The 19,150-nt window shown below is 38.0% G+C and overlaps 5 protein-coding genes across 7 annotated transcripts; 3 read left to right on the top strand and 2 right to left on the bottom strand.

The window, feature by feature from the left end:
- The first annotated feature begins 41 nt into the window (after positions 1–41).
- Positions 42–4,488, top strand: LOC104703828 (uncharacterized). Its single transcript, XM_087451075.1, has 12 exons — positions 42–403; positions 478–832; positions 1,012–1,189; positions 1,268–1,317; positions 1,545–1,637; positions 1,720–1,808; positions 1,960–2,038; positions 2,174–2,256; positions 2,424–2,502; positions 2,700–3,378; positions 3,523–4,000; positions 4,090–4,488. Exons 1-12 carry the CDS (start codon positions 372–374, stop codon positions 4,229–4,231), a joined length of 2,337 nt encoding a protein of 778 aa, XP_087307201.1. The 5' UTR covers positions 42–371; the 3' UTR covers positions 4,232–4,488.
- Positions 4,445–6,003, bottom strand: LOC104741655 (protein TAB2 homolog, chloroplastic). Its single transcript, XM_010462586.3, has 4 exons — positions 5,401–6,003; positions 5,257–5,326; positions 4,854–5,169; positions 4,445–4,762 (listed from the first exon to the last, which is right to left on the bottom strand). Exons 1-4 carry the CDS (start codon positions 5,880–5,882, stop codon positions 4,503–4,505), a joined length of 1,128 nt encoding a protein of 375 aa, XP_010460888.2. The 5' UTR covers positions 5,883–6,003; the 3' UTR covers positions 4,445–4,502.
- Positions 6,004–6,020: 17 nt separating this feature from the next.
- On the top strand, positions 6,021–7,053 carry LOC104741466 (glycine-rich RNA-binding protein 4, mitochondrial). Its single transcript, XM_010462378.3, has 4 exons — positions 6,021–6,286; positions 6,367–6,435; positions 6,548–6,654; positions 6,738–7,053. Exons 1-4 carry the CDS (start codon positions 6,139–6,141, stop codon positions 6,837–6,839), a joined length of 426 nt encoding a protein of 141 aa, XP_010460680.1. The 5' UTR covers positions 6,021–6,138; the 3' UTR covers positions 6,840–7,053.
- LOC104741564 (serine carboxypeptidase-like 27) lies at positions 6,942–9,752 on the bottom strand. The gene is made up of 9 exons (XM_010462483.2): positions 9,043–9,752; positions 8,793–8,888; positions 8,605–8,697; positions 8,439–8,524; positions 8,104–8,364; positions 7,885–8,012; positions 7,702–7,797; positions 7,461–7,566; positions 6,942–7,374 (listed from the first exon to the last, which is right to left on the bottom strand). Exons 1-9 carry the CDS (start codon positions 9,404–9,406, stop codon positions 7,231–7,233), a joined length of 1,374 nt encoding a protein of 457 aa, XP_010460785.2. The 5' UTR covers positions 9,407–9,752; the 3' UTR covers positions 6,942–7,230.
- A 920-nt stretch (positions 9,753–10,672) lies between these two features.
- LOC147949500 (MAP3K epsilon protein kinase 2-like) lies at positions 10,673–19,146 on the top strand. 3 transcript variants are annotated; one of them, XM_087451058.1, is made up of 25 exons: positions 10,673–10,921; positions 11,382–11,443; positions 11,581–11,715; positions 11,810–11,830; positions 11,931–12,004; positions 12,084–12,174; positions 12,247–12,330; positions 12,424–12,525; positions 12,703–12,834; positions 12,996–13,067; positions 13,176–13,279; positions 13,420–13,519; positions 13,646–14,008; positions 14,420–14,752; positions 14,831–14,875; positions 15,064–15,243; positions 15,333–15,416; positions 15,688–15,785; positions 15,877–15,960; positions 16,289–17,013; positions 17,113–17,483; positions 17,628–17,762; positions 17,929–18,332; positions 18,481–18,595; positions 18,679–19,146. In XM_087451058.1, exons 1-25 carry the CDS (start codon positions 10,804–10,806, stop codon positions 18,853–18,855), a joined length of 4,209 nt encoding a protein of 1,402 aa, XP_087307184.1. In that variant the 5' UTR covers positions 10,673–10,803; the 3' UTR covers positions 18,856–19,146. The 3 variants fall into 3 exon arrangements, with proteins under 3 accessions (XP_087307184.1, XP_087307189.1, XP_087307192.1); XM_087451063.1 differs by having other exon boundaries at positions 10,780–10,921; positions 17,116–17,483; XM_087451066.1 differs by lacking the exons at positions 10,673–10,921; positions 11,382–11,443; positions 11,581–11,715; ... (5 more) ...; positions 12,703–12,834; positions 12,996–13,067 and having other exon boundaries at positions 13,182–13,289.
- Positions 19,147–19,150: the final 4 nt, after the last annotated feature.

The following is a 19,150-nucleotide window of genomic DNA, read 5'->3' as shown; positions in this document are numbered from 1 at the left end:
GCAGCATCTTATAATAAACCAACCGTTGATTAAGGTTGAGATGAGAAAAAAAAAAGCATCTTCTTATCTCTGCGTCCAAACCCCAAAAACTCTCACAGAGCGCACAAAAGAGACGACCCACCCTTTCTCTTAACTCTTTCTAGTTTCTACTACTACTAATTAAATTCATTAATAAATTTATTACATAATAAATCCTTAAATTTTCTTTTTATATAATAATAATAAATTAAAAAAATAAAAAAATATACTAAAAAAAAAGAGAGAAGCGATCTCTAAAATCAAAATCTCGAATTTTTTTTTTCTTTTTATTTTTTATTTTTTATTTTGGAGGCGAGAGGAATAATTTTTGGTTGCGGTGGGATTTGATTATAATGGCCTTTCACGTAGCTTGCCCAATTACATGGTATCTCTCTAATCTATCTCTCGTCTCTTCCTTATTTGCTTCACTATCTCTCCTTACCATCCTATTTCTCGCAGTCGTCGGATCTGCGATTGCTCCTTAGGGTTTTCTCGGGATCTCCGAAGACCTAATGGCGAAGACGAGTTTTTGAAGAAGGTTAATCAAGTGGAGGAGTTTCGCAAGGATCCTCGTGTTTCTTCTAATGTTGTTCATGGATGCACGGTTCAGGTTAGGGTTCCTAAGGTTGTTCCTGCTCCTCAGACGGTTTCTTCTGTTTCGATTTTGGGGGTTGGGGATGGTGTTGGAGTTGTTGATGAATTGGCGGAGGAAGCTTCGGCTCAGAAGAAACGTGTTGCTCTTCAGAGACAAGCTGCTGTTACGGTTGAAGCTACTGAGGATTATGCTCGCAGGTTTGAATCTGGTGTCAATGAGGTGAGTGCCTTTTTTTTTTTTGTTCTTAATTTGCTTTGGTATTCAGTTTGTGTATACAAAATTGGGAGAATTGTTTGATTCTTCTTCGTTGACAATTGTTGCCTCAAAAATGTCATCTTTTACTTCCGAAGCCATTTTTTTCCTGTATTGACGTATCTTTGATTGTGTTTGTTGTACAGCTTTCATCAAGAGACCTTGCTGGTGATGAAGTAGCTCACTCCGGCATGAATATAATGTGCAGAATGTGCTTCCTAGGAGAAGGTGAGGGAAGTGACAGAGCAAAGAGGATGCTTTCCTGTAAACACTGTGGAAAGAAGTACCACAAGAATTGTTTAAAGTCTTGGGCCCAACATAGAGGTATTTACTTACATTCAATGTTGCTGTCCTTTTTCCTGGCTTGCTAAGTCTTTGAGGTCTAATCGCTGTAAGTTGCAGATTTATTTCATTGGAGTTCATGGAGTTGTCCCTCTTGCCGGGTTTGTGAGGTACGTAGTTTGTTTCTGGTTTCTCATTTTTCTTGTTCGTAATATCTATTGCATCTTAGCACTACCAATTGCTCGCAAAGTGATTGATAATAAAACATATGTTTCTTTTTTATTTAACGAAACCAGTTGTCTTAAGTAACAAACTGATATAAAACTGTTAGCCTAACTGCTATAGAGAGTGTCTTTAGATCTTTAAACCTGCCTCACTGAGTCGTTACCCTCCTTAGGTCTGCCGTAGAACAGGAGATCCTAACAAGTTCATGTTCTGCAAAAGGTGTGATGCTGCTTACCATTGTTATTGCCAACATCCACCACACAAGGTACCTGACAGATAGCTACCTTCATGTGATTATCTTTTTTAACTAAAGTAGTTTGGCTTATTTATTTGACATGACCGCACAGAATGTAAGTTCTGGGCCATATCTCTGCCCAAAGCATACAAGATGCCACAGCTGTGATTCTACAGTCCCTGGAAATGGCCTAAGTGTCAGGTATACATCCTTAGTCTTTTGCGGGGTAGGTTAGTCTTACAAGTGAGCAGAACAATTTACTTTGTTTGGCCAGTTTAGGATTTGCAGATGGATTTCCCTATTAAAAATTCTGTTGATCAGTTTTGTTCTCATGTGTTTTCTAATGTAACAGGTGGTTTTTATCATATACTTGCTGTGATGCTTGTGGCAGATTGTTTGTGAAGGGAAATTATTGTCCTGTATGCTTGAAGGTACTGTATTTTTTATTAAGCAAAACAAGTCTTAGCAATAGCATTAACATGGCCTTTATTTTTAATGCGAGATTCCTGTAGCAAAACATGACGCCTCTTTGGTGTTGCATTAACCAAGTTGCTTATCTTGTATAGGTGTATAGGGATTCAGAATCAACTCCAATGGTTTGCTGTGATATCTGTCAACGCTGGGTGCATTGCCATTGCGATGGAATAAGGTTCGTCCTCATTGTAATTTGTATTGTTGCAAACATTGTTATCTCTGTTGCATCTGCCATATGATTATACTACCAATTAGATTGTCATATTTTAGATATGCATCGTAAAATGTATTTGAGTCATATGTTAAATCTGGAATTGTTTGCCTCTGGAAACTGTCATGCAGTGAAGAGAAATATCAGCAGTTTCAAGTTGATGGAAAGCTGCAGTATAAATGTGCCACATGCCGTGGGAAGTGTTATCAGGTATGTCTGTTCTTGTTGTTAGTACCCTCGCTTCTTAGTCTGTCAATCATTCTTCTTGGTTCTTGTTATGATATAAGTATTGCGCGTAGAGCTGGGGGCTTTCCTTTGCAATGGGAAGAGGATTTAATAGTGCAATTTGCTAGTGTGTTGATCATATAAGTTTTCTTGGTTTTCAAATTCTATCTTTGGCTTCTCAGGTGAAGGATCCTCAGGATGCAATTCAAGAACTTTGGAAGAAAAAAGATGTGATGGACAAAGACTTGATTGCTAGTTTAAGGGCTGCCGCTGGTTTGCCAACCGAGGAGGAAATATTTTCGATATCTCCATTTTCAGATGATGAAGAAAATGGACCCGTATCTGGGCGCTCACTGAAGCTTTCTATTAAAGGTTTGGTGGAAAAATCCCCAAAGAAAAGCAAGGAGTATGGGAAGAATTCAAGTAAAAAGCATGCTAGTAAAAAAGGTAGTCACACTAAGTTAGAGTCTGAAGTGCATCAGGAGATTGGATCTGAGAGACGCCGATTAGGTGGTGCTAGAATTGATAATGTGGGGTTTCAGATAAACGAACAATCGGACGTGAATTCCTCTGTAGCTGGAATTTGCTCAACACATGAACCTAAGATTGTAAAACACAAGAGGGTTGATGATGTAATGGTGACTGATGAAGAAAAGCCGTCAAGGATAGTTAGAATAAAGTGTAGCAAGCCTCATGATTCTGATAGCGAGGATACCTTACGGAATGCAAGGGAGGAGAAATCTGTAAAGACAAAGAAGTTGGTTATTAATCTGGGGGCAAGGAAATTAAATGTCAGTGGTTCTTCGAAATCCAATGTTGTTTCTCATTTATCAAGGGACAAAGTCCAGTCCACTTTGGGAGGTATGTTGCGATCTTTTTATTAATACAACCACACAAATACTTTTTTGCATGTGCAACTGGAGTACTGGACAGTGGACAACTAATATTTGAACATTTACAAGTCTATAATTCCTCTAAATTTCTGCTAATGATGTATTTCTGCAGGGGATAAAATTGATCAGACTGGCGAAGTAAGAACCCTGAAGATCTCTGGAAGGTTTGGGAAAACTAAATCTGAAGGAAGTAAAGCTACATTTGGGTCGATCACACAGTTCCCTGCATCAACAAGTGAAGGAAATCACGTGGATGACAAAACATCCATCTCGCCATCGTTACAGAAAGAAGCAAGACCTCTGCTGAAATTTAAACTCAGGAAACCTAATTCAGGAGATCAGACATCTTTGGTTACAACGCAGTCTGAAGATGAAAAACTGAGTTCTGCAAAAGGCCAAAGATCAAAGAGAAAGAGACCTTCAAGCTTAGTGGAAATGGCTTCAATGGAAGAAGACAATGAAGCTACAACACCTTCTTATCAAGATAGTTCAAGGAACGACGAGCTGATGGATGCTATCTGGATTTTGAAGAAGTTGGGTAAAGATTCAATAGGAAAGAGAGTCGAAGTCCATGGATCTCAAAACTCATGGTAAGTTTGATCGTCTTAACTGATTAAGCTGTTGTGATTGGCCTGCTTATTGTATCCAATCCAGATGTCTAATACATTTACTGTTAAAGGCATAAGGGAACTGTGACAGACGTTTCTGGTGACACATCCACATTGTCGGTTTCTCTAGATGATGGAAGCATCAAGTCATTTGAACTTGGAAAGCACAGCGTCCGCTTCATACCGCAAAAGCAAAAGAGGTCGAGGAGCTGATTGGACCAGTGAGCAGCGTTTTAGTCACTAACCTTCTGTTTGCGAGTCATGAAGACGACTTGATTGTTTATCAATAAGACGAAAAGTGCCAAACTGTGTAGATATTACTTGTGATATTAAAGGTGGTAGTTCCCTGTAACGCACTCACTTAGTCACTTGGTAGGTCCATAGTTTTTGCAGACTCGTGTAACAATTCGTTCTAACTGAAGCATGTGAGAAATTTCTGTTACTAAATGGCAAAATATGGTATTAACATATATCAAAAGGGAAATTAAACAGGGGGTGGTGGCAAATCAATAAGAAGCCAAAAGCCAACACAGTCATCAGAATCTAAGTCATCTTGAATTGCAAGAAAATGCAAACCACCACTTGCTTTCTTTGCAGATTCCCAAGCTTCAGCTTCATCAGTAGTAACAGGTGTCTTCTTGTAGGTCGCATAGACATACCTTGTTGAGATCCCAACAGCTAGAATCAAACATCCTTTGGAACTGTCTGCTTCAATCGAACATACTTCAAGCCCATTCATCCAAGCTATAATGATCAAGCATAAAACTCAGAATCAAAAACCAACCACAAACAAACTTGTTCCAAGGATGGCTTAGCAAGAAACCAAACACCTTACCTGCCAGAGGTTTAGCTCGTGAAGTAGCAACAGAGAGACCTGGAATCAGTGTATTTTCATCCACTTCAATGCCAAGCAAATCCAAGTCTAAGGTAGCACCAAACACAAACTTGTCCTCAAAGTCTGAGATCTCCTCTCTAACAGCTGAGTAAGGTAATTGAACAAATGCCCATTTCTCCCCAAACAAATTCTCCGGAAGATTCATTGGAAATGGATTGTCGAGAGACAGAAGAGGCAATGATCCCTTTTGGAAACCGGGGTGACGCGTGTACACAGTGTCATAACGTTCTTGCAACCACAGAAACAGAGACAAACACTGTAATGCAGAAATTTAGTTTTGTTTATCAACTTGTTCCAAGTCCCTAACATAGAAAAACACATGTAGACAAAAACTGTTACTCACCCGTTTACTAGGCACTGCCTTAATGGCAAGCTCTTTGCAAGCTTTTGTGATAATAGTTTGCATCTGTGACCTGCAAAACCAACTTCAACCTATTAGATTACATTTAAGAGAAAGAAAAAAACTTTTCAAGTGAAGTGTTTGCACCTGAAGAAGCGAATCCTCTCAGGAAGAGGAACACCCAAGTCTTGAGTGATGGTAACAATGGCGTCTTTGAGGGTAATACTATTAATGACATTATTGGGAAAGTATTTAGTGACTTGAAGGGAGAGCGAAGCATCACAAACCACAAGCTCCCAAATCTTTTTCCCTCTGGAATCAAGAATAGGCCTCGAGCAAAAATCCAATTCCCACTCTTTGATGCTCTCCGCATCGGATTCCGGATCCAGATAACTCAGTTCGGACGTTGGATCATCTTCCTCTACTTCATTTGCTACCTCTTGTTCTTTAGTAATCGACAGTGAGCTCTCAGGTAACGACCTGGAGACGAAATGATAGCGTTTCAAAAGGGTATCGGAGGAGAAGAAATGATGATGGGCTTTGATGGGTTTAGTAAAAGAAGAGGACTTGGGGATTCTGGGAAGTGATGGTGTCTGGATTCGAGTGGTGTTAAAGCCTAACGTCGCCATTGAAAAGGTAGAAGCTTTAGAAAAGATATTGAAGAAGAAGAAGAAGAAGAAGAAGAAGAAGAAGAAGAAATTGATTTATCCGTTTCGGTTACTCCTTCCTCATCCACAGAGATATTTCAATAATAAAAATAATATTTTTATTTATTTATGTTTGGCTCTTTTTTTTTTTTTTTTTTTTTTTTGTAATCACTTATATAATTGGAATAAAACTAATACAAAACGAAGCTTCGTTTGAAGAAACAAGTTTTGTGAATTGATGATGATGAGAAATGGCATTGAGCTACTGGTGAGACGAGTTTCAGCGATATCTCAACACTCAGTTTCTTCTAGCTTCCAAGTTCTTCCTCAGTTTTGCACATCTTCTTCTTCTTCTGAGTCGCCCAGCTCCAAGCTATTCATCGGAGGTTCGAATTAGTATTATAACAAAAAGTACCCAAATTTACATATTTTAGATGATAAAATGACGATCCCGTATTGTATGCAGGATTGTCCTGGTCTGTAGATGAGCAATCTCTCAAAGACGCTTTCTCTTCCTTTGGTGAGGTTGCCGAAGGTAATAATTGTCATCTATAAACTCTTCCAGGTGTTCGATGAAATGTCTGAATGAGTATTTGGTTATAACTTTTGTGTATTCTTTAATGTCTCATATATAAATGTGTTCTCAGTTAGGATTGCGTACGACAAAGGAAGTGGGAGATCAAGAGGATTTGGTTTTGTTGATTTTGCAGAGAAAGACAATGCTCTGTCTGCTAAAGACGCCATGGATGGAAAGGTAAAGAAGCAAACGTAACAAACAAAAAGATTTGTGTTGATATCGCTGCAGGATGGTTTCTTAAGTGATTCTCTCTGTTACAGGGATTATTGGGTCGGCCACTGAGGATAAGTTTTGCCCTTGAAAGAGTGCGTGGTGGTCCTGTAGTTGTTCCACGTTTTGGGAAATCAAAGAGAGACAGGTAAAGAGTCTTCAAGTGATGGAAGCATCTTGTAGAGATCCATCTTTCAAAGACTCTTAATCGAATGACAAAAGACAGCATTCTTGTAGAAGCTTGTGGTTGAGTCTTTTGTTTAGTTGTAATCTCCAACTCTATAAACTATCATATAATATCATGTAGTGTGAAAGGTTTTGTTTGCATCATACAATAATGGAGAAAAGATAGAAAACTGTTTGAGACATGATTTTACAAAAGAAGAGTAGCTTATGACTTGTACTAAATAGCTACTAAGTCGTGTGTTGGATTTGGATGTACCAAGGATTGTGGAAGACAGGGAATGAAGAAACACTTGGTTTATTGATGATGAAGAAGAAAGAATATGTATTTGGGGAAGAGGTCCCATAAGGTTTAATGATTCAGGTCATAGGCATTGGTTTGTTCTCTAAAAAGGATCTGAAAAGAATAAAGGCTTGACGGGGACGGTGTAGAGGCACTTCATGACCAGCTCCTGCTACTGTTACTAATGTAAGCCCTTTGTACACTTGACTCCACCCAGCTACCTACAAATTACAATACAAAATGCCCCTCAAATCAATTTCTTAATATTATGCATAGACACTAACATGAGAAAGCTCCAATTTTTCACCTTGCCATGATCGTACCACGGGTACCAATTTGTGATGGTTGCTAGCTTCAGTGCATCAATAGAGTATCGGGTAGCGGTTATAGGAACAACCGCATCTGTATCCCCACTGCATATTATGTAGGAAGAGGGAGACTGATCAAGCAATCTTCATTTGTAATCAAGACTGTACATATATCTACACTGCTCTTATCTGTAAACATTCATTGAAGAAACATCAGAAAGTTCAACACAAAGTTGGTACCTGAAAACCCATATTTTGAGACCTGCAGTAATCAATTCTCTGTATATAGGAAGCATAGACAGAGGAGAATCTTCCCAATAGTTTCCCACAATGTCACTGCAAGAGAGAGAAAAAAAGCTCAATAATTCGGTCAGGTTTATGCCTTTAAATACAACCAGAATTGAAACTTTGTTTTCGACTCACCTGCATGCTTTCCAAGGGTAAGGTAAGCGAGTGACATTTGCGTGGAGAGCCTTTTGAACTTCCACGCGGTTAAAGTACACATTTGAATATCTCTCTGAACAAGGATCATAAGCCCTTGACATCCATGGCTGAGATATGGATACAAAGTTGTAGCATATTAGCTCATAAAAGAGAACAAGAAGACCAATCCGTGAATGTTTTAGGATGTTTGAAACTTACATAGCGACCCTTTAAGAAGCTCTTAAGTTCTACAGTATTGTTGCAAGGTTTGGTGAAAATGCTATATGGATCAATATTTCCTTGCTCTAATTCGGCATTTCTCAGAGCCTCCATACACTGTAGTGAAGGATGCTGAGATGATACTGAGTAGCACGAGGTCTTTAGCTGGTGATACGTGGAATCGGATATGAGACCATGATTCCACCAATATTCAAATGTTCCTATATAATCATGATAGTCATCTGTAACAGCATTTCCCACCTGAATAAGCAGACTTTTAAAAATCCCAAAGTTTACTATCTTGTCAAAAAGTCTGAGTTTTGTACAATCTTTACCATAAAACCTTTGAGGTTTATAGCCGGGTTCTTGAAACCCTTGTTTCTTTCATGGACAAGTTTAGACAACTGAGGAACAAAATGACCTGTTCAAGAGAGTCAAGACTGAGTATCAGGTATCATCTGTAATTGATGAGAGAGCTTATTAGAGGAGAAAAAGTGAAACCTGCATAGCTTTCTCCAATAATATAAAAGTCTCTGTGTTTGTATTGTGGAAACCTCTCAAACCAGTTGACAAGAAATCTATACGAGTCTTCGGCTACAGATTCATCAAGACAAGAAATCAATTAGAGTTCAAGAAAGCCTGATTATTAAAGTTAATAAATACAGAAAAATATATTCAAAGAGCAGAACCAGTTCTCTGATCACCGGTTGTGTAAAGATCTGAGCTTGTGTTTGAATATGAGAAACCAACTCCAGCTGGAGCCTCCAAGAATAGCAGGTTTGCCACTGGAGAGATACAGAGAGATCTTACATTTATTCCAAGCATAAAGTTTTGGAAGGCTGCTTTTAACTAATGGTTAGAGAGATTCAGAATCTGGAATCCGGAATTAAGAAGAGAAGAGCAACTAATGGTTAGAGAGAGATTCAGAAAAGATCTTACATTTATTCCAAGCATAAAGTTTTGGATGAAGAGTTTTGCCATCAGACCCAACACGAAAAGGACCAATTTCTTCAGCACCACCATAAGCAACAGAAGAACAACCAGGGCCACCATTGAGCCACAGAACCAAAGGTCTAGACTTTGGGTCACGGGTCAACGGAGACTCCACCAACCAGTAGAACAAAGCTCTTCCACGTTCTTCATTCACAGTGACATAGCCTGAGTACTGTCTAAAATCTACATTACTAGGTTGTCCAGGCAACTTACTGATTCTGTCTCTCAGCTGTTCTTCCACATAAGAAGAAGCAGACCATGAAGAAGAGATTGTGAATAAGAGAATGATAACAGGAAAAGAGTGATCCATGGATCAGATCTAAGATAGTTAGATCTGGTGGAACTCTGGATTCCTCACGATTTGGAGAGAGTGAGTGTAAGAAACATTTAATTTTTCTCGAAGTCAAACTTACAGTTACTTAACAGAACAGCTAGCGCACTACTCTACTACTGTCTTGTCTTCAGACTGGACAGACAGTGAATAAGCTACTCCCTCGATATATAAAAAAGCTAATAAAGACAGATATCTGATTAATAAGGCTAATGTAGTTACTTTTAATCATGGTAACCTAATTAATTTTTATAAAATATCATTAATAATAGTTTTTTTCTTACTTTTACGTTTTTTTACAAAATTGCTTATGAATTTGAAACATGTAATTTCCTTTGTTATAGAAGGAGACTTAGAAATATATTAAACTAATTTCTTCTATGGTGTGAAACTAGTACTAGATTGTTAACATAATTGCTTTACTACAATAGTTTCAATTACTAGAGTTTGCTACTAAATATGCAGCCCAATTAGAAAGGAAAAAACATTATCATGTTGGAGTAGTGAAAGAGAGAAAAAGAAAAGTGAACTTTTTGTTGTGTTGCTTAAAAAATAAAAAGGAACTTTTTACTTTACAGTCTTTGATATTTTACCCCCAATCCTAAGTTCTAAATCCTAACCATTCTTGGATAGGCTTTTTGTTGTCTTTTCCAAAAAGAATTCGCATTTTAATTTGAAAGAGTAATCCAATATTTGACTCCTTTTTGTTTAATCATCATCGTATAAATGGTGTAAATAGCTGAGTTTTGAACCTGTTGTCATATGGTTTTGCGCGCAGAAGCCGGATATCACTTGTTTCCCACTTACACAATCACACACTCACTACTACTGTATAAACAACAATTATTTACCACTGAAATCGTTGTTAATTAACCAGTGATCGAATTATTATATATAGGGGACATATGAATCTTAAATCATGTTTTAAACTAGTGTAATTAAAAAGAGTTACGAATCTCTCTAATCTATGTATCGTAATTTCATATGTTTTGATTTAATTATTTTTTTTGGAATTTTTCTATATAAAATATACTTTTTTTTTTACAAAAAGTACATGCTTATTTTTTTTTTTAAGTTCACCTAAACATTTAAAATCTAATTGTTTGAAGCAAAGGTAAGATTTGATTAGATTACAATTTTGATTGGTCGTGCGCGGTAGATATCTGATTATCCTGATTCTGCCAATCAAAACAGATTATATCCTAATTTTGCCAATTAAAACACATTATCGTAATTCCGCCAATTAGAACAATAATAAGAGATTTTCAAATCTGAATTGTTGATAAGATAATACTATACACGTAGATTCTCTATATAATCAACGGAAACTGAAACTAGATAAAAAAAAATAGTTCAAAAACATAGTCGACATCACCATGAAACTCTACAGATCTTCGACTAAGCTATCCAACAATCAACAAGTGGATATGAAACAAATTCAACTTCAATTCCAAGCAGCAAAGCTTCTCCCTTTGGGCGGGCCGAAGAGAAAAGGTTTAGTATGATTTACTCTTTTCATTATCATACTTATGTGTGTGTGTTTTCCCCTCTAACTTTTGAGGCTATTAGAACATTATTTAGTTAAAAAGGGGTGAAATCGAAAAGAAATAAAAAGGTAAGGACCCCAAAATAAAAAAGAGAATACTTTGTGGCCTGGCGCCTGAGAGGAATCGACAAAAAAGTATCTCTCCGGCTAATACAGTTCGTCAGAATCCAAACCTTAATTCTGTATAATTTTTTTGATTAATTTTATAATTAAAATTTCACAACTGTATTAGGGCTGGCAATTATGATCTTCAAACCCCATCTCGATTCCTTCGATTTTTGTTCTCAAAATTAAAAAAAAAAAAAAAACCCTAAAATTCTTTGATTTTGTTTCTCCTGAATTTTCCCTCGTAAAATAAAAATAAAAATGGAGTCTTGAGTAGGCAATTTTGTTTGGGTGCATTCTCAGAGATGGCGAAACAGATGACGTCATCCCAGTTCCACAAATCAAAGACTCTCGACAACAAATATGTGAGCTTTCTCCACAATTCTGGGTTTTTAGCTTTTGGTCTAGCAAATTTGAAATTGGAATGCTTTTCAATCTTTGTGGAGTTTGATTAAATTGATTGAAGTCACTCAAAGGTTTGTGCTTTTTTTGTTGAGGGCAGATGCTGGGAGATGAAATTGGTAAAGGAGCTTATGCTCGAGTTTATATAGGATTAGACCTGGAGAATGGAGACTTTGTTGCTATTAAACAAGTCTCTTTAGAAAATATTGCTCAAGAGGATCTTAACACCATTATGGTTTGTTTACTTTCCTTTTTACTTCTGTTCTAAATTTCATCTCAGTATCACTGACTCTGAATCCTGTTTTTGTTGTGGGGGTCATTTTCATCAGCAAGAAATCGATCTCCTTAAGGTAGCTTCTTTCTTCCATATCCTGCAATTATTTCAAATTGCACATTCTTTATAACCGGTTGAGATGCAGTCTTCCTTTCTAACATGATGCGTCAATGCAGAACTTGAACCATAAAAACATTGTCAAGTATCTTGGATCATTGAAGACAAAGACTCACCTTCACATTATTCTGGAGTAAGTCATACTTTTGTGTTTATTTTGGTCCACGCTGGACTACCGTCTGGAAACTCATGTCCAATTATGTGTGTTGCAGATATGTTGAGAATGGCTCTCTCGCAAACATTATTAAACCAAATAAATTTGGTCCTTTCCCTGAGTCCTTGGTGACTGTTTACATTGCACAGGTCCGTATATATCTTTTTTTTTTCTAGTTGAGTTAAGTTTCTTGAAACACTTTTGGACTAACTAGTGAATAGGTCTTGGAAGGTTTAGTATATCTGCATGAGCAGGGTGTCATACATCGTGATATCAAGGGTGCAAATATTTTGACAACGAAGGAGGTGTGTTTTTAGTTCAAGATCTGTTGTATTCTGAGATGGACAAGATTCTTCTTTGCTGTCCTTCCTTAAATACTTGACTATCTCATACTTCAGGGACTTGTTAAGCTTGCTGACTTTGGAGTTGCCACTAAACTAAATGAGGCTGATTGTAACACTCACTCAGTGGTCGGAACTCCTTACTGGATGGCTCCTGAGGTACATCTTTGATAATATATTTATCTTCCTCCATCATATTCTGTATAGGTCAAATATTCGTATGTAATTTCTAAAATTGGACTTTGTTCTTGTTCTGACAAAAGGATGTTGTTTTCTCCTATAAAAAACGTATAACTGATTATGTGTGGACTGACGGATACTCAAACTTTGTTTTAGGTTATTGAATTGTCAGGAGTTTGTGCTGCTTCTGACATTTGGAGTGTTGGATGCACTATTATTGAACTTTTGACATGTGTACCTCCTTACTATGATCTGCAACCCATGCCAGCCCTCTACCGCATTGTTCAGGTTTTTCCATCATTTACGAGTTTGCTTTAAGTTAATTAAATTTAGGTTTCTCTTCCTTCCCCTATTCGTATTCTTCCTTGTTTTAAATCACTTCCTTCCTGCAATAATGCAATAGCTGTTAGCAATCACTTAAAAGTATTCCTTTTCTGGTTTTGTTTCAGGATGATACCCCTCCTATTCCCGATAGTCTTTCTCCCGATATTACAGACTTCCTACGTCTGTGCTTCAAGAAGGTATAGCTTGTTACAATATTGTTTAATAACTCTACCTACCGAAACCTAGGCATTTTGATTTATCTGATATCCAGTATATACATCTGATTTGTATCTTGCATATTACAGGATTCCAGGCAGAGGCCTGATGCGAAGACACTTCTCTCTCACCCTTGGATACGGAACTCTAGACGAGCACTGCGATCATCACTTCGGCTTAGTGGAACCATCAGGCTAGAACCTGTATCTTTTACGTTAACTTGTGGAAGAATATTTCAAATTTTATTATCTATCTCCCCGTAGGGGTTCGTTACAAGTGTTCGTTGCTTTCATTAACCTGTATTTCTGTCTTTGGGCACTTCATCCTTTGCAGATATATTAAGGAACCTGGTTCAAGTTCAGAGAAGGATGATGAAGGTAGTCAAGAAGTAGCTGAAAGCCTTTCAGCAGAAAAAATGGGGGTGACAAAAACTGTAAGATTCATTAGCTCTTTTTATTATCAATTAATCTTTTGGAGATGCCTAGAGATGAGCAGTATACTGCATTAAAACCAGAGATGAACTTTGCTATAGCTACTGATCCAGTCCTATTGTGTCCAGAACTCGAGAAGCAAATCACCTGTGGTAGGTGTGGCGAGTTTTAGGTCTGAGAAAGATCAATCTTCACCTGATCTTGGTGCAGAAGGAACGGATTCAGAAGATGGTCTTAATTCGGATCAAGTTCCTAAATTGTCTATCCACGATAAGTTTTCTCGTATTTCTTCAGATGCAAAGGGGACATCTCAAGATGTAATAGAGAATCATGATAAATCCGAATCTGATGAACCTGGAAATCTTGAAAGGGAAGCTTCTGAAGGTAGAAGAACTACTATAGCAACAAAGCAGGTTGGAAAAGAAAGTTCTATCCAGGTGGAGCAGTTACCGCATAGTTTTAGCCAAAAAGGTGAAGATGGGCTTCGAAAGGTCAGTTGTGTTTTGTTAGTCATTCTTGCCCAGGTACTTATTTAGATTATATGGTAAATCAAGAGCGAGTATGCTGTGCTTTGTCTGTTGAGTTAATTGATAAGTTCTTCTTTCTTAACTGACAAAAAACAAAACACTTTGCTGAGTTTGTGCTGTAATAGGTAACCTCTCTTTTTTTTGGCGTTTTTACTAAGACTTCTATAATGAGCTACTTTTGTTTGTTGTTGGGATTTGATCTTGTATGCTTCAAGATCTTATCGCAATACTTTCCCTTATTTTGTAGTAGATGCTTTATTTTATGAAAAGTTTGTTTATTACTCTCGGGAAGTAGGTTGTTGATGGCTGCTGTATACTGAGATGATGGCTTGCAAACTGACTAGATCTGCTATGCTTGTTATTTCTATCTTAAAGGCTCCGAAGACTTCCTCTAGTTTTGGTGGGAGTGAACTGACTAGATTTAGTGATCCTCCTGGGGATGCTTCTTTGCATGATTTGTTTCATCCACTGGATAAAGTTCCTGAGGGAAAACCAAATGAAGCCTCAACATCAATGCCTACGACAAATGTGAACGAGGGTGATTCTCCTGTTGCAGATGGTGGAAAGAATGATCTGGCAACAAAATTGAGGGCTAGAATAGCTCAGAAGCAAATGGAGGGTGAAACGGGGAATTCACAAGATGGTGGTGATCTTTTCCGCTTAATGATGGGTGTTTTGAAAGATGATGTTATTGACATTGATGGCTTGGTATGCTCTGTCTCAAGTATGCAGGTTTGATAATTCAAGTAGTATGCTGTTAACATATAGTCATATCTTGTTTCTCAGGTATTTGATGAAAAAATGCCCGCGGAAAATCTTTTTCCTCTGCAGGTATTCTGCAATTTTATATCCTGAGCTTTTAGCCATCTTTGATCATATAATGCTACTTGACCGACCCACTCCATACTCTGAGAATAAATAGGTGTTGAAAAGCAAACCAAGGCTTCTCAACTCAATTTATTAGTTTCTATTGTTGTGTGAATTTAGATCTTAGTAATTAATTGGTTAAGTTTTTATAGGCAGTCGAGTTCAGCAGATTGGTGAGCTCCTTAAGGCCAGATGAATCAGAAGATGCAATTGTAACTTCTTGTCAGAAACTTGTTGCCATGTTTCGTCAGAGACCTGGGCAGAAGACAGTATTTGTGACACAGCATGGTTTCCTCCCTCTAATGGATCTACTTGATATTCCTAAATCTCGAGTACGTTACTTGTAACCAAGCAGGTTTTTTTGTTGTCTTTCATCATCAGTAGTTGGCTTATGCTTGTGAATCTTTTTTGGTGTTTTCAGATAATACATGCCATGCTGCAACTGATAAACGAAATCATAAAAGATAACACCGACTTCCTGGAAAATGCTTGTCTCGTTGGTCTCGTAAGTATTACTCTCCATTTGATAGCTGACTTGATGAATCACCAGTAGTTCCTTGGTATTGTTCGGTGGAATCGACAATCAAAGGCTCCTGTCTACATTTTTATCTTAAATGTCGAACACCAAACACCATTTCGACAGCTAAAAGCCTTTTTGAGAAAAATCGTAGATAATTCAAAAACGGTGTTGTTACATTATCACCCTAGTTTTCACGATGTTCTCAAATAGACAAAAAAAATCCCGTGAAAGTTGATTATTCCTTGTGAAATGGCAGATTCCTGTGGTAATGAGTTTTGCTGGTTCTGAGAGGGGTCGTACTCGAGAAATTCGTAAGGAAGCAGCATACTTCTTGCAGCAGCTTTGTCAGTCAAGGTTACGAGTCATCAAATACATATTTATTTGCTTCACTTTTTTTTTTAGCTTTTCTGTAAGTCATATAGTTGATTTGGTAGCTTCTTTACAGCTCCTTAACGTTGCAAATGTTCATAGCTTGTCGTGGAATACCTGTTTTGGTGGGATTTCTTGAAGCAGATTATGCCAAACACAGGTGGGTTCAGTTTACCGTCTTCTTACAGTGTCTGGACTACTTTCAATTATATGAAGTGCTGAAATATATCCATTGTTTCGTCTAAAGGACTTGGAATTTATCCTACGCAGTGATTCTTGGGTTATTACCATTCCCATCAGCATCTGATTTTGTATTTAAACCTGTTGTCCTGCCTACTTTATGTGATGTGTGTTTCTTCTTTTGAAAACGGCTGATGCATTTCTAAATAGCTGACCATTTTCTTGATTTAGCTCTTCTCTCTTTAATCAATTCTGTTCCTTTTCGCTCTTTATGTGCTATTAAATTCTACTGATTTGAGCTTTTTCAGGGAGATGGTACACTTAGCTATTGATGGGATATGGCAGGTATTTAAACTCAAAAGATCCACCCCGAGAAATGTTTTCTGCCGTATAGCAGCAAAGAATGGAATTCTTCTTAGGCTAGTCAACACTCTTTATAGCTTGAGTGAGGCAACTCAACTGGCTTCTATGTCAGGGGACGCATTGATTGCGGATGGTCAAACTCCACGAGCACGCTCTGGTCAACTTGACCCTAACGATCCTATTTCTAGTCAGCGTGAAACTTCACTCAGTGTGATTGATCATCCTGATGAGTTGAAAACTAGGCATGGGGGTGGTGAAGAGCCTTCTCATGCTGTGATTTCAAATTCTCGAAGGTCAGATGTCCGTCAATCAGATGCCTTGCACCCAGATGGTGATAGGCCTAGATTAAGCAGTGTTGCCCCAGATGCCACAGAAGATGTTGTAAAACAACATAGGATATCTCTCTCTGCCAATAGAACATCAACTGATAAACTTCAGAAAATGGCGGAGGGTGCGTCTAATGGTTTTCCTGTTACTCAGCCAGATCAAGTTCGACCTTTGCTTAGCATGTTGGAGAAAGAACCCCCTTCAAGAAACTTATCTGGTCAACTGGATTATGTAAAGCATATCACTGGCATAGAGAGACATGGAAGTAGACTTCCTCTTTTGCATGCGTCAAACGAAAAGAAAACCAATGGAGACCTAGATTTCTTAATGGCCGAATTTGCAGGTAATTTAAAAAATTTGTATTTAGGAAGACTGTTCATATTGTAAGCACATACGTATATGATTTTTTCGCCTGTGCCGTATCATTACATTGTTTCTTCAGAAGTCTCTGGACGTGGAAAAGAAAACGGAAATCTTGATACTATGCCTAGATATTCCAGTAACATGATGACTAAGAAGGTTATGGCTATCGAAAGAGTCACTTCGACGTGTGGGATTGCATCTCAGACAGCATCTGGTGTACTGTCAGGTTCGGGTGTTCTAAATGCTAGACCTGGAAGTAACACATCATCTGGTTCACTTGCCCATACGCTGAGTGCAGATGTTGCAAAGGAATACTTGGAGAAAGTGGCTGATCTGCTTCTCGAATTTGCTCGAGCTGATACATCAGTTAAATCATACATGTGCAGCCAAAGCTTACTCAGTCGTCTGTTCCAGATGTTCAACCGTGTTGAACCTCCTATTCTGTTGAAGGTATTTCAAAAATATTATAAAGTTCCTTTTTTTTTTCTCCAGCAGTGCTTCATATGATGTTTCCATTTTTACTTTGGCCAAGCTTGGATGTGTGGTTTAGAGGATCTTCAGGTTGCATGCTTATAACGCCTTTTATTTGTCCAGATACTGGAGTGCACCAATCACTTATCGACGGATCCCAATTGCTTGGAGAATCTTCAGCGTGCAGATGCAATTAGGCTCTTGATCCCCAACCTTGAGCTTAAGGATGGGCCTCTTGTTAATCAGATCCATCACGAGGTTACCTTCTTGACTTGCATGGAGATAGCCTCTGTCTGTCGGTTATAACTTGTTGTCTAGTATGCTGTTTGAAATATTGAAGTTTGGACTCTTGTTCTAGTTCTTATATCATTCGTTGTTGCTTTTAGTCAATTTAACTCAAACCAACGTTTGTAAAATTGTGTAGGTACTTAGTGCCCTGTTCAACCTCTGTAAGATAAACAAGAGGAGGCAGGAACAAGCGGCTGAAAATGGAATCATTCCGCACCTGATGCTTTTCATCGTGTCGGATTGTCCTCTAAAACAATATGCATTGCCACTACTATGTGATATGGCTCATGCATCTCGGAATTCTAGAGAGCAGCTAAGGGCCCACGGCGGTCTGGATGTTTACCTGAGTTTACTCGATGATGAATATTGGTCAGTAATAGCCTTGGATTCAATTGCTGTTTGCTTGGCGCAAGACATTGACCACAAGGTGGAGCAGGCATTTCTCAAGAAAGATGCAATTCAGAAATTAGTTAACTTCTTCCAGAACTGCCCAGAGAGACATTTTGTGCACATATTGGAGCCATTCTTGAAGATTATCACGTATGTATCTCTTTTCTTTTGAATAGGTTATCTATCTTTTCAAAATTAGTTAGAACTATGACTGAAGTTGCCACTTGTTAAGTCCTCTGATACTGAATCTGTTATATCTCCTCAAGTATGGACTACTCCTTCTCTTTGTTGAATCCAGGAAATCACCTGATATCAATAAGACATTAGCATTATATGGATTGACCCCATTACTTATTTCAAGACTAGACCATCAAGATGCGATTGCTCGACTTAACCTCCTGAAACTCATTAAGGTAACGGGTAGTTTGATTATCCAAGTCCTCGCTTATCTTGTTCTTGGTGCTGAGTGTTTGGTTTTGGCGATCAATGGAAACAGGCTGTTTACGAGAAGCATCCAAAGCCAAAACAGCTGATCGTAGAGAATGATCTTCCTCAGAAACTGCAGAATCTGATAGAAGAACGACGCGATGGACAACGTTCAGGAGGCCAAGTTCTGGTGAAGCAAATGGCAACATCTCTCCTGAAAGCACTACACATCAACACCGTCTTGTGAGTGTACATTAATCCCATTTTTGCAGGAAGAACTCACCCAGCTAAGTGTATATCATCTTCCCTTTACAACAACAGATTTGTAATTGTTAAGGTTGTGTGTGTCTCTAGTGTTTTTTACTTCTCGAGAGATGCCAACACTTCTGGTTTTTGTAGTAAATTCCTCAAGAGAACTTTTTGGAGGAATGTCTTTTTTGGTGATATTTGATCCCATTTTTTTTGGTGTGGACATGATCAGTGATCTGATTTCATTTAATCATATAATGAATGAAAATGCATTATGTTTTTATTTTAAGTAG

The sequence above is a fragment of the Camelina sativa genome, chromosome 1, assembly GCF_030686135.1.
Source record: "Camelina sativa cultivar CO46 ecotype springtype chromosome 1, ASM3068613v1".
Classification (NCBI taxonomy): domain Eukaryota; kingdom Viridiplantae; phylum Streptophyta; class Magnoliopsida; order Brassicales; family Brassicaceae; genus Camelina; species Camelina sativa.
This window is presented reverse-complemented; position numbering and strand designations above follow the sequence as displayed.